The 14478-nt window shown below is 41.4% G+C and overlaps 1 protein-coding gene across 4 annotated transcripts in view; it reads right to left on the bottom strand.

Moving 5' to 3' along the window:
* Positions 1 to 2708: 2708 nt before the first annotated feature.
* DUSP22 (dual specificity phosphatase 22) overlaps positions 2709 to 14478 on the bottom strand; it is a 43274-nt gene continuing 31504 nt past the window's right edge. For all 4 annotated transcript variants that reach the window (XM_059488525.1, XM_059488534.1, XM_059488517.1 and 1 more), the window contains 3 exons: positions 11071 to 11145; positions 9380 to 9551; positions 2709 to 6539 (listed from right to left, as the gene is read on the bottom strand). In XM_059488525.1, coding sequence (XP_059344508.1) covers positions 6354 to 6539; positions 9380 to 9551; positions 11071 to 11145 — 433 coding nt within the window. In that variant the 3' untranslated portion in view covers positions 2709 to 6353. The remainder of the gene's footprint in view (positions 6540 to 9379; positions 9552 to 11070; positions 11146 to 14478) is intronic.

The following is a 14478-nucleotide window of genomic DNA, read 5'->3' as shown; positions in this document are numbered from 1 at the left end:
TTTCGGAGAAAAGCCCCAGTCATAACAGGACAGATAGACAGACAGCCAAAGTGTACTTGTTAATACAATTAAGTAAATGAGCAACCTTATAACAAAAGCATTTGTTAACATAAATACATACTTACAGGAAACAAACTGAAAACACAAAAACCCAAACAAACCCACACACAGAAAAAAAAAGGTAAAAGGATGTAAGGAGGGGAAGAAATGCAATAAATTAACAAAAATCCCATTCGCTGTATTATCTGCTGACAAATTAAATAAAAACTCAGTTGCTTCCAGGCAAAGAAGGGGAAAAGGAGAATCAGAACTCAGACGTTCAAAAGGTCCATTTGCAAATGTCTTCTCCCAGGTCTAACACTGTGTTGTCAATGCCTGTATGAATAATGACCAATCAAACAACTTAAGAACACTTCACATTTCAAGTAGCTTCAGTGTACTGGTTTTGATCTCTCTACTCATAGTTCAATAAATCATGGAGGATACAAACCTGCACATTCATAACTGTCTCATATGAAATGGAAACTGGGCTCAGGTCTGGCTGAAAATCCCACTTTTTGAGGCTGCTTGCAAGTGAGTTTTAGTCCTGGTTCACTGCAGATGTGTTTGGCTCACGTGGGCAGAACCAAGTCTCCTACAACAGCTCAGTCTCAGGAGTGAGCTATGCAGCTGCTCAATGGCAAAATGACACCTCTTGCTCACACTTCACTAATGCCCATTCCTAATATTTACACTAGAAACTACATGGAAAACTACAGGAAGTCACATGTAGTGACTACAGGAAGTCACCTGTAGCTACTCACAAGCCTCTCAGATTTGGTAAAATGCAGCTGGCATAATTCACTAGAACAAAGCACACATTCAAATATATAGAGAATTTTTCCTTGGCTGAGAGCAGAATAATAATATTGGACAGAACAGCTAAATGTAGCAATGAAATAGTTAAGTACAGGGGCTGGGCCACATGGAAAACAAGACCCACATTTAAACCTCTGCTGGGAACAAAGTATGAAATTAGCTGTTTCTGTCACGTGCATGGTGTCTCCAGGGGTATCTACAAAAATACTGCACAGTGCAACATCATCTCCCTCATGCTAATATTTTCTACAGACCATCATCATTTTCCTCCTGCCAATGCAATCTTCTTGCGGAGGTGGAAGACTCTCATAATTTGCTGGCAAAGCCAAAACCCCTTATCAGGTTATAAGCACATCTAAGGACATGCAGGTTTGCCCTCTACTTCCCTCGCTGACTGCATGGGAGGACAGGACTCCAGGAATCAGATCAAAACTGCCACTTTCCAGAACTCACAACAGTTCCACAAAACCCTGGAGGGAATGAGATACACAGTCAGGAACAGCAATATAGAGCCATGGTCCCAGCACAATTTTTGCATGTGATTTGGTTAAAAATTACCCTTGAAAAGTACTAAGTGGTCAAAAGGAAGATTAAGCAGTAAAGCATTTTTCATTTGGAAATTGCTGTTTTCCTTTAGGCAGAGGAGAACTCTTCTCTAAAGCTTATGAGGTTTCCCTAGATCAGAAGGCATTATACTTTAAGCATGTTTTCTGTCTCATCAGTGTTGTAGTGTTGTAGCACATATGTTTATGACACTTCTATGGATAACAGATGGCAGAAAGAAGGTAATCACACTACTAATTCAAGTGTCACATAGCAGGCTGTATTGAATTTAAAGACATGAAGAGGACTGAAACACACATTAATAAAATCCGAGCCATCCCATTTATGCTGAAGATGAATTATGAATTATGTATTATGAAATGTATTTGAACAAGAGGCATCTATGACTTCAGAGCTATCTGCAGACACACCTACTTTATTCTAGTGGAAGATATTACTGATTAGTTGAATGCCCAAGATTCCTTAGGAATCACCATCCACACATTCCCAATAGTATATAAAATAACAAATGCTGGGAGAGGAAGGAGAGGGAAAAAAGACAAGACTCAGAACTCACTGTGCCTGAGCATCTAATTCTGCCTTCATGATAAGCGAGTCCCACTGCAAAAACAGTTCAGCCTTCAGCAATGTTCAAAATGGACATGAGATCTGGCTATGATCTGACTGATAATAATCTCAGGTGGGCTTTTTGGCTTAGGTTTAGATTTTTTTTTTCCAATTGCCTCTCTAAGCAGAGGTAGCATCAAACCAGAAATTCAGTGAGTTATCTGTGTGAATTTGAATGGGGCATTTCCTCCCTTACACTCTAAGTTTTTTAATGTTTTCCCCTGAGAATCATCTGCCACTTACATCAAACTTCCTCTGACAGACAGCTACTGAGAGCCTTGAACACTGAAAACTAGCCTGAAAACTAGGTAAGTTTTACAGCTGGTTAAGCCCTAAATCAGTGTGCTATGGAAAAGAAAGTATTTTGAAATAATAAAAAAGATAGGATTCACCACATACCCTGTTCAATGATGGGCCAGCAACAATCAGTAAGACATGCAAGACCCTCCTGGGAGACTATCAAGAGGTGCCTGTGCCGAAGATTCTTGAACTCACCTGGAAGTAGTTGGTGAAAAGAGGGGTAGTTTCAAGAAGTCTGTGTGCAGGAGAAAAAAGTAATTGAAACAGAAAAATGAGTTCGTCTTGTACTCTTAATGTACCTGCAGGGATACAGGTAAGTAGAAACAGTAAGTAGAAACCTTCTGGACACTACCATTGATTTCAAGAAATACAAAAGCAGATCAGGTGTTAACATTTAATTTTATTTATAAAAAAACTGTAGAATGTATTAAATACAAACATTTGGAAAAAGCAATCAAGGCTTCGCTAAGATGCCCAGGAAGAGGAAGACAGAGAATCAAGAAGCTTACCAGATTCAGAATTTTTAAACTAGTGGAATAATTGCTATAATTTTTCACTGACATCTTTATAGGTGGTGGCCATTATAGCAACCAAAGTCATTATCCCTTTTAAAAAACAGATATGATTTGCCATATCTTCCCACTCAACCACAAAATGTAAGGAAGCAACTTTTTCCAGGTTAAAAAACTTAGTAATAAATACTATTAATGCATTTACCCATTACCTACATTCTAAAACACTAGACATTTGCTTATAATCACACATGGATATCAAGTTTAGCCCAAAAAAATCGATTATACATTTCAAATCTGAATATCCAATAAGGTGTTATAAACTTTATACATTTTCCAGTGAACATCAAAATGAGGACAGTGTTTTGAAGTACAGAAACAAAATAACTGAATGCATCATCTACACTACAAAGGCCAACTACTAAGAGGTGAATTGGGTCTAGTCATGTTCCAGATAGCTGGAAAGTCCCACAAATTGCCACTGAAAGGCTGGTTGGAAGACAAATCATGTCACATTCTCAGCCTGCATTAGCTCCTCTCCCTCTCCAAAAGGCTAAAGGTGAGAACTGTAGCTCTCTCTTCTGCACTTGTGGTAATTAGAGAGCAAACCATCATTCTGCTCTCTATGTGGACAAACCAGATTCAAGTTTCCTTAGACTGTTGTTGCTCTTATACTGCTCTTACCTGCAGTATGCAGTACACAAAGATCACTGCACAAGATGTTGAAGGTGGAGAAAGCAGAAAATACCCCTTTGCCTTTTAAAAAGAGAAGCACTTCCACTCACTGACAATATGGCATTCCCTCCGTCTTCCCAGCTTACCCTGTATCTGCTTTGGAGCTGCAGCATAACACACACTGATGTTGGCTATGTGGCCTTAAAGCCAAACTCAGTTCCAAAAAAAATCCTGTTCAAGGGACTGACTCTTTGGAGATAACCAAGCTATTAAAAAAAACCAGTGCAGATAATCTAGGACACATGAAAATTAACAGATATCTCCCATTCTGCCTTCTACGTGTCAGAACAATAAAAGAACTGCCAACTTACCAACACCCACAGTGTTACTGCTGAAAGGACAAGAGTGCCAGGAGTGTTATAGGATACACAACGTTGGCAGCCAGCTACAGGAAGGACTGGCTGGATACCTGCAAGACCATAGGCAGAACATTTCTGACAAAGCTGCCCTTTGGGGATGGGCTGACGCTGCCCTCTGTATCCTACCATGAGTAGAGGGTTGAACAAATGGACCCGCATCCTGAACGTGTGTCAGACCCTGTTACCGAGGAAAACATTTTCCAATTTTTATATCTAACCTCAGAGCACACAATGTGGACACTGCTGGGCTGGAACTGTTAACCAGACTATTATTTGCAGATCAACATATTCAGAACAGCTAAATACCCCTCTTACCAGGCAATCACAGAGCAACTGCTGGATATACCAAACAGGCAGTGGTTCATTTAGCTGCAAGCTTGAAAACAAGGTAAGTTCCAGCACTTTTCCCAAATCCAGCAACATCCCTTACTGCAACAAAGATACGATTATCCTGCTCTCATTGTGCTCAGTACACTTCAAGCACTTAGTGCAATGAGAACCCTGATGCAGGCTTGGCCTCAGATGAAATGGACAGGTCAGTTCCACTCCATTCCCTTTTTTCCTTTTAGGCAATTACTGATATGAAAGCCCGTATTTTACAAGCCATAACATATTTTTTTCATGATACTTAACAAAAGATATTTAACAGCCAGAGTTTACTTGACCCAAAAGCCTTGCTTCCATCCAAAGAATTCACTGCCACCTGCAAGCAGGAAATCACATGTAGAGGAATCTTGTGAAGGAATGGGAGGCCAGAGTACCAAAGAAATTGAAAGAGACATAATTTGGATACTATTTAGTATGCTGATTGCTTCTCACTCAATGCTCAGCTTTTAGCATGATACACACCACACTTGAACAAATGAAGGGTTTGATTTTAGCTTTTTATCTTGGCTGTTTGGGTGGTACTTTTTATTTTCTAGAATCTAGAAAGAAGAATCTAGAATCTAGAAGAAAAGCAGGCCTTCCATCCTCCAAGTCAAAGACAAGAAATCCTGATCTTGGCATCAGGGCCACCCTGAATTACACCATCAGAAATCAATACATTGCCCAGCATCCCTAGTGACATGTTTGAAATGACACTCTTACAAGCTGCTTCAGTCAGGCAATGGCTCCATTCCAGAAAAACACAGCGTTACCAAGAGCGGAGTATGGCTGCTAGTTTCAACCTAGTTTAAAATATATTGTGCAAAAGCATTCCCATAAATCTGATCACAGCAAAATATATAGTGGTGCTTAAATGGCAGGAAAGTTGAATTCCAAGAACTCAATCTTTAAACCAGTGAGAAATATGGGCAATTTTAAAAGAAAACAATAAACTTCTCAAATACAGACATTTTGAAATATTCGTGCACACGCACTCTCGCACACACACGCACCCACTTACTTCACTCAGTGTTAGATTAAGATTACACAAGGCAATTTTCAAGGTTGCATTTACAACCACAATGACAAGAACAGCATTTTTGAGGTAGCTGAAGTCAAAGAGCAAACCACAGCACAAGCAAAGAAACAGGTGCTGGCACTCACACCGAGCCCACTCTTTGGAGACGCGCTATCGCGTGCGCAGGGGCGTGTGCTGAGGAGGCACGTGTTCCGTGGGGAATGAAGGTCAGTGGCTCTGGAGACATGAGAAACTGTTCTCCAGAAAAGCTTATGTTGGGAGACCAGATGCACAGTCAAGGGAGCACGGCTTAAATCACTGCACATCAGCTGAGCTGTGGTAACAGCCTGGGTGCTCTTGGTCTGTGGCAGCTCTGCCGACAGCTCAGTCTCACGGGCACTGAAGCAAAGACAACTGTGGCGGTTGAAGGTGTTATTACTCAGAGCTGTCTGTCCCACTTCTCTCCTAGATGCCACTGCTGGGGGAAAGCTACTTGGGCCCCCGTCTCATCTGCTCCAGCTTTCAGCCTGCATTCAAGTTCACACCCACCTCCACACTATTACTTGCCAATGGACTGTGAGCAGGAGCAGCAGAGACCCAGACTCGAGTTCCCTTCTTCAGGTGCAGTAACACCTTGGCCACACTAAGAGTGCAGAGATGCCAAACTGCCACAGCTTGAATCACCAGACTTCATCTCTCCAAGCCCTTTGCTAGCCTACAACAAGAGGAGTTGAGCTAACCTCACAGCAAATGCCAGGCAATGTGAGCAGAAGGGGACATAGGTGTGGCTGGCAGACAGACTGCCTCAGCCACAGTCACTGGATCCTGTCTCTGGGCACAAACAGAGCTTGATCCTGCCTGAATTACCAAACTGTGTGAAACACACTCATACACACACACACATAATGTCATCAAGAAGCTTTCTATAAATCAACAGTTTGCATGGCTTACTGCTGAAAGTCTTGAAGGTGGGATGGAAAACATGGCAAGATGTTTTGCAAAAGTAGAAAGAAAAAAAAAATCGGCCTCTTGCAACTAGGTCTCTGTTGTGTAGTTGCTGTATGAGAGTGATGGCACAGATGAGAAGTTGTTATTCCACTGCCTTCCTCCAGTAGTCTGATGTAACTCTGCCTGCTCTTTGTATTTGCTCAGAAGATTTTTGGCTTCTTGCAGATCCTGAGAAGAGTTTTCCCCATATTCTTCTTTCAGCCACTGCCTGAACTGGAGAAATTGAAAAGACATATACAAAATTATGAAACAGTAACATGAAATGGATGGAGAAGTAATTCTTTTTCCTGTCCTACAGAATTTAAGTAACCTTTAGGATCATATATAGTTTAAAGAAAAGCACTGCAAATATTGCATGACCTTCAACAGCAGCATGGAATGCACAGCACAGAAACACATATTTGAAATCACTGAGACCCCTTACATGTCCTGAAATGACACATCTGTGGAACAACTTGGCTGACTGGACTAATACAGAGTAAGGAACACCTGCTGGGAAAGGACATCCTGGACTTGAAATCTCCCAGTTCCTGCTGCATACACAAACAATAAGAGGAATTAGCATGGAAACCAATATGATCAGCCAACTTGCCCAAGTCACAACGGGCTGCAAGAAGGTTGAAGATCAAAAAGTGAACCACTCTTACAGGTTTTTTATTATGAGCCCACAAACACCAGTAGTAAAAAGTGTAGTGTGTATATCCTGATAGGTGTCTTCTAGAAAGAAATAGTTTATGAGTTTTACAAGCTATGGAATAGGACCCCATATGCTACTGATATGAATGACTGAATTTGGTACATGGTAACATATGTACCAGGCCCAGCTGCTGGTCAGTCCATCTGTATCCTGCTTTGAGAGTAACCAGATATAACTGATGAGGAAAGAATCAAGCAACGGCAGGGCAATAATGCTGGGACCTTTTCCCTGGCCATTTCCTCAGCTTCCAGCAATTTTCAGCTCAGGTGCTCTCAGAGGTTGAGGCAGTATCTTTGTGTCTGATAACACAAATTCATTCTTTTGTCATGATATCTCATTTTAAACCCCCACTTTTTTTACCACAAGATACCTGTATTCCAACAAGCTCCATAAGTGCATATTGTATAAATCCCCCACTCTTTTTTCTTGATTTGGACCTGCCAACAGATAACTCTGTCTCATAGGAAAGAGTGGAAATTTCACATGTTCGCTTTTCCTATCCATTCAGCTCTGACGCTTCTTTGCCTGCTGGAGAATTTGAGTCCAGCTGAGGAACTGTCCAATTCCTGACAATTTTGTTGAGCTCACCTGCAGAAGCAGCTAGTAAACACAGACTCCAACTGTTGTGTCCCAGTGAGGATAATAATATTTTCCAAACCTTAACCTTCATAGCTTTGTTGTGTTTGGGGCTCATGAAATAGCTTGATCCATAAAGGTAATTTACTAGGACACTGGGAGACAAGACCTCAACACAGATACTTCCTCCCATTCCTTAAAGAGGTTCTCAGGCAAATCTGAAGCCTCCGGCTACCATGTGGAAGTTTGGAACCGGTGCAAACTATGTCATGACCTTAGTGACTAAACCTCATCCCTTAGGACCTTTAAGATCTAGAGGACAACATTCCAGAGAGGCCACAGGATACCACCACCCTTTAGTGGAACAGCAAAACACCAAATGCTGCTGAAATCTGAAAAAAGTTCACGCCCTTGGCAGATGGCATCATTCCACCGAAATCAGGTGTGTAAACAGACACCTGCTGAGGATGTGGTTGCTCTTAAGAGACTAAGAAACTACAGTCCAGCCAGTGAATACAGGTGGATACTTCTTTTTGCAACCTACTGCCTCCCCCTCAGTGAATAAAGACAGAATGCACAGTCCATGGTGGATGAAAAAAGAGAGACGTTACTGTCTTTATCAGGCTATTTGCATATAGCCTTAATTGTCAGTGCTGTTAGACCAAACCAATTAGAGTAGAAATGACTGTAAGGGAGGAAGGAGACAAGTCTGGAAAGTCCCTCTCTGACTTTTGTCTCTTAAAAATCAGTTATTCTACCATTTACACCAGTTCCAAATGATCCAGGAAACATTCAGTTACATATTAAAAAAACACAAATATTTACAGTTGCTAGCTGCATCACGCAAAACAAATGGTAATTTCTAAACTCTGAGCTTTCTGCAGCAGAATGGCAGGGATGGAATAAAAAAACCAACATCCTTTGTCTTGTGTATTTTTCTTTCTGACTTTGGTTCACCTCTGTTGTTATTTTTAATAAGCACAACAGGCACAAAAGCCCACACAACAACAACAACATGCTGAGCAATGGAAAATGGAAGGGACGGCCACAGCAGGTTGGTAACGTAAGTGGAAGTCACCAATCACCCACAGGGAGCAGGTCTTTTGCGTAGGATGGGGTTTTTTGGGAGTAAGAAACTAATTTTTATTTTATGAAACCCCTTTAGCTATCCTACCCTTTCATTGATTCTCCTAGTCCTACAAAACCTTCAAAAGGCTCGTAAGAAAAAAAAGGCTCAGATCTGAGGCTGCCCTAAACATCAGAAAATTTATCAAGTCTTAGCCACAGAAGGTGGGAGGGGGGTAAAAACACACAAATGATAATGAGGACTTAGTTAAACTCCTGGACATGAAAGATTTGTGATGATGATTTCTTTCCTGCTATTCCAAATGAATGTGTTGGGAGGAAACTCACTACTTTTATACAACTGGTAGTTATAGGTTGGCCTTTTACCTATGTTCTGAGAACTCACCCTTTACCTTTTACCCCTCTAAAGGTGTTAATCTTCAACTGCGTCTTAGCTCACATGAAACAACCACCAGACAGCACAGTTGGGCAGGAGGTGTTTAGATGCTATGCTTGATCCCTTCTCCCACCCAGCATTCCCTGATACCTTCAGATCTATCTGTATCTCCTTAGTAGAACTGGCTAGGCTAATAAGCCATTCCCTCAAAGTAAAAACAGGGAGTCAGATAAACCACACAGACCACAAAATAGTGAGAAGTAGCTCATGATCTGACTTGGAGTTGTGTTTCCCAGTTCTTTGTTGTAGTTCATTTACCTGATCAACATCATGCTTTTCGAATTCCTGCAGCTGTCTCTGGAAGCCCATGTTTGGATTGGCACAGGACCTCGCTGCGCGGACAACTGACAGCGCATCTTCCCAGCCAAAGTCTGTGATGGTCATGATGTAGGCAACCACCAGTGTGACACTCCTGGAGACACCTGCAAGGCTGCATGGAAAAGAGGAGCAATACACTGAAGCAGTGCTGTACTTCACTGTCACAGCTAAAAGCATCACTTCTCAACATCACAGACTGCTGTGTTGCTTGCCATGAGGAAGAAATACTATCATATTTGAGTTAAATGATCTTGGTGCTACTTTTATAAATGCAGTAGAAAAAAATCTACATGATAAAGAAAGTGGGTTTTGAGTGGTAATTCCTATGAGGCTGAAAAGGAAAAAATAAGCATGAAGTAGTCACAAAAGCAGGGGACAGTGCACACATTCTAAGTTAAATTCGGGTTTTAAAAAGGCAGAAGTAAGTCACCCACTTTCTTCTGTTTATAAAGATGAGAGCAGTAAAATAAGACTGTTTCCTCTCCATCATGAATAAAGGCTGCAATTTCATGGGGCCAAAATGAACTTTAACTGAACCAGTAAGAGATACATATGTCTGGTTGCTTGAGTTCCTCTTTCTGCTATTGACTGCATGGTGCAGCTTAAACTCTCAGGACTCCAGTTTCCCTAGATGAAAAGCTGGGATAGAGTAAGAATCATTCATTATGCCTAGTTGGACAACACTGGACAAACTCAGAATCATTTCTATTGACAGTATAAAGAATGTGTTAGAGTTATATTTACCACAGTAAAAATATAGAGTTACCAGACTCTTTCACCATTTTATGTTTCTGCATACTTCACAAATTTAAATATGTTTTTTAAAATCTATTAGTATTCAGACCACTTATTCCTGTTTTCCATACATCAAGATTGACCAAATGGCTCATGCATAGCCCTGTCATGAGTCAACAGGAAAGTGAGGATTTATACTCAGGGTCTGTGTACAAGTCCAGTGTTCAAATCATGAGATGACTCTGATTCCAGATATAGACTCAGATATGTCCTTTGGACATACAGCACAAACACCACAACCAATAGCAGAGAGCAAGAAAAAACCCAGGGTGGGATTTCCTTTTCTATTCTTTACAGTCCCAGGAGCATCTCCCAATCAGGGTCTTGCTATTAACAAATGCAACATTTGAATGCCTCAGCAGTTTAAAGAAAAGAAAGAAGGAAAAAAATCAATTTCTGTTCAGACAGGTTTTTTAAACAATTCTGAAGTCACCAAAACAGCTGTTAGAGAAACTAATCAAATTCTTAGGACTATGGAAATCACATTTAGAAATACAGTGACTAAAATGATGGGAAATAAATAGTATGTCTTCAGCCAACACATTCCTAGTCAAATAAATCCTAATAATATTATTATAAAATAAGAGAAGGTCAAGAAGATTTCTTGGGCTCCTTTCCTCTCCAAGCAGCTGCCCACCCCAGAGACTCCAAAGTCCTAGCATAAGGCTTTAATAGCATTTGCAAATCTTCTGGGGCTTTTTGAATAAAGGGGTCAATTCAGTCCAAGAGGATGTTGCTGCAGAGGGTAGATGACCACTAATTTATTAAAATTATGAACATCCAAATCAAGGTAGAGAAACCCTTAAAAAGTTTTTTTTAGTGAGCAGTATACATACCAGTGAACTAAGCAGCCTTCACCTGTGAGCCGGCACTCATGGATAAATTTGATGCTCTCTCTAAAATGCCTTGCTCTGAAAACAAAAGCAGAAGGAGGATAAAGAAAGTGCTGCCTTTAGTAAAATCACTACTTAGAAAGAAAGAAATATATCCGAAAGCTCACCTCACGCCGTTTCTAGAATTTAGAACTGAATATAGGTCTTACAAAGTAAAAGTTATTGTCTGCCAATGAAACATAGAACTCACTGGCATAAGTTATTTGCCACTCTATCCAAGTAAGAAACTGGTATTTTAGGCACTACAGTGTGATAAACTCTATTCTGATGATTGTCAAGTCTGTATTTCGGTTTGTGTTTGATTCTTCTTAAAAGCAGTGACTTGACCTCTCATGTCCTTGTGTGCTCAGATGTCAGGTGGAACTCAGCACAACTGCATGAGCAGCTCTCCAGACATAACGTCTCTCACAAAGAGACACTACCTGCTACCCAAACTCATGCTTAATTTTAACTCTACCTGCTCCTTCAAGCCATGTGCTAGGGTATGTCTAAGCATTAACACTTTCTGCTTGGCTATGTGAAATCACTCCCTTTAGTCTCTGCTATGAAAAAATTCTCAATTCAAGCCTTGTTTTCTTAAGCTCCTTCCAGTCTTCTCCTTTCAGACAGCAGCATCCCTTCTGCCCATATTCAAGGTGTCAGCCTACAGCTCGCCTGTTTTAAAGCAGTTGAGGAGAAAACCTAGAGAAGATTCCATCTGCAAACTTTAGAGTTTATAATCTCACTATCCTTTACACAAGCCCCTTTCATTTTAAATGGGGCACAGTGAAGGACAGCAAGCAGGCAGCTGTCATCATCTGGGTGAAGATGCAGCACTGCCTCTTTGCATCCCAGTTCCAAGTTGCTTGCTCTGCCTTTCCACCTGCAAAGCCTTTGGCGCTGCCTGCAGTTTACCCCAGGTGCAAGCAGCACCTCTTAGCTCAGCAGAGCTGGATTTCACAGTGGCCTTTGAGTGCTCTTGCAATTCAAGCTCACAAGCAGTAGCAGTGGAGGCAACACAGGCAGAGGAAGGAGGCTCTTAGGGGGCAGTCATTGCCAGGCCTGCTGGCAAGGTCAAACCTGAAAGCACACTGCGCTCAACACCCATGAAACACAACGTCCTGTATTCAAGATGTTTCCCCTTTCTGGGTGAATATTACACCACAAGGGTAAAAGAAAAAAAAACCTCAGCCCAGCACCAGCAGCCACACAAAAATCAGGAATACCCACATAAAAGGAAGCTTCCCTTCCTGCCTAACAGTGCAGCTGCTGATACTGTAAACACTCCTGTCCTGAAGGACAACACTGATGCAACAGTGTCCCTGCCTGCAGAACTTGCAAAGGCAAGGATATCTAACTGGAATAAACAAAAAGAAGATCCCAAGCATGGGACTCCCTCTCCAATGCAGTTCCTGCATCACTGGATACAACATGGAAACCATAGCTAGAGAAGACCTGAGCAGCTTATTTGGAAAATCTCAAAGCACAATGCACTCCCAAGCCTTAGGACAGCAGATCAACTCAGGCTTTTATGCTTCTCATGGAACTGATGAAGCATGTGGGTAAATGAAGACAAAGCCTTACAAATGCATGTGTGCTTGGACTGCCACGCCAAACCACTGTTGCTGGCTGAGTTCTAACAAATAATGGTGCTCAGGTCTGCCAGGGGAGCACAGGAGGTTTCACATAAACAAACTTAGAGGACAAATGAGATCTCTGGCTATGTGTGCAAGAGGCTTTGTTATTGCACCATGAAGAGCTCAGCTGAGATTGAAAGCACTCACTCAGATGCAGCTTGGTTAGGTCTGTATTATCTGACCTGATCTTCTCATCTTTTCTTTTTCTCTCTAGAAAATCTGGCCAGGAGGGCAGCTTCATGCACCAGTGTATTTGTTTCAATGGTCTCACACAAGTTTTGGTAAGACACTTTCAAGACTCTGGTTTGAAAAATATCTGTGACTGAGCATGTAACACCTTTGCAAGGTACTAAACATTGTGAACTCCATTCACCTAGTTTTCTTCACCCTTCCTCACTGCTGATGCTCAGTCTGATGATGTGCTTTCAAGTGTGTTTACAAGCACTCGTGAAAATGAGAAGAGAAATACTCACATCTAGAATTAGTGCTGCTCTATAGCACGCTGGCCCCTCCTCACCTTGAGCCAGACAAAGGGAGATTATGTACTCCTCCACAGCCCTATGGCATCAGGGTCTCTTCTGGAGCAGCAGACACAGTTGCCTAAACTAATTTTCAAGGTTATGGTAACACCATATTGAGATGAAAACTAACATTGAGGACCAGTTAGCTGTGTGACAGACACAAAGAACAATGGTAAGTCTTACACTAACCACAGAGCAGTTGACTATCATCTCTAACAGGAAAGCACTTGACAAATGTGTTGATTTGCAGCCCATTTGTTGGACTTCAGGACAATTTATTACATGATATCTGGCTCTTGCATCTCCCAGCTGAAAGCTGGGTCCTGAACTGCATCATCTTTACAGTGGGAAAACACCAGAGGAAGAAGCACCAGTACAACACCCCTACCAGGATGCTGTAGAAGTTATCTGCACTTACGGATTAGCACGCAGCATAATTCAAAACTAGACCAAGAGCAGAGTTATGATACCAGAGTTATATTTTTATTTGTTGCTAGTTAGACTTCTGCAAAGATTTACAAAGGTTAAGAAGACATCCAAATCAGATAGGATGAAGCATCTTGATTTTTCTTTCCTTTGATGATGTAAAAGAAAAAAAAAATCTACCAAAATTTTCTCCTCTTAATAGGTCATCTGGCTTCTGCATTATCACCACTAACCACCTGACTGTTGGAGGTTTATTCCTTAGAAACAGGCAGCCAAAGACAATTAACTGGAACAAGGCAGGAAGGGAAGATTTTATTTCTATAGAAATAACTTTTTAGTGATGACTTCTATAGAGGATGACATTTCTGGAGCAGTTACTGGCCCAAGGTAAAATTCTCACAGACCAGGGAAAACTTTGATTTAACATCTACGAAGTACCTTGAGTCTGAAAAGCAATTGCTTTCTCCCTATGCTTGCTAGGGGCAGAAGAGGGGAGTAAAATAAAGCTTTTGAGACACTTTAGTGAACACCCACATGCTAACAGGGGAATCCCTGCTGTATTTCCCTGGCAAGTCATCCCTCTGAGGAAAAGAACTCCACTAAACAAGTTTTCTAGGACTAAATGTGTATTATAAACACAAGAAACCAGAGGTTTCCTTCAGAAAAACTGAGCTGAAGTGCACTAAGAGCTCACAGTCCCAAAATTCAGTGGGTAAAAGGCTTCCAGTTGGTCCTTGCTGTTGGGAAACAGACAAGAGAGCAGAGTGCACCCCATGAGTTGTGCCTGA

The sequence above is a fragment of the Ammospiza nelsoni genome, chromosome 1 (assembly GCF_027579445.1).
Source record: "Ammospiza nelsoni isolate bAmmNel1 chromosome 1, bAmmNel1.pri, whole genome shotgun sequence".
Classification (NCBI taxonomy): domain Eukaryota; kingdom Metazoa; phylum Chordata; class Aves; order Passeriformes; family Passerellidae; genus Ammospiza; species Ammospiza nelsoni.
This window is presented reverse-complemented; position numbering and strand designations above follow the sequence as displayed.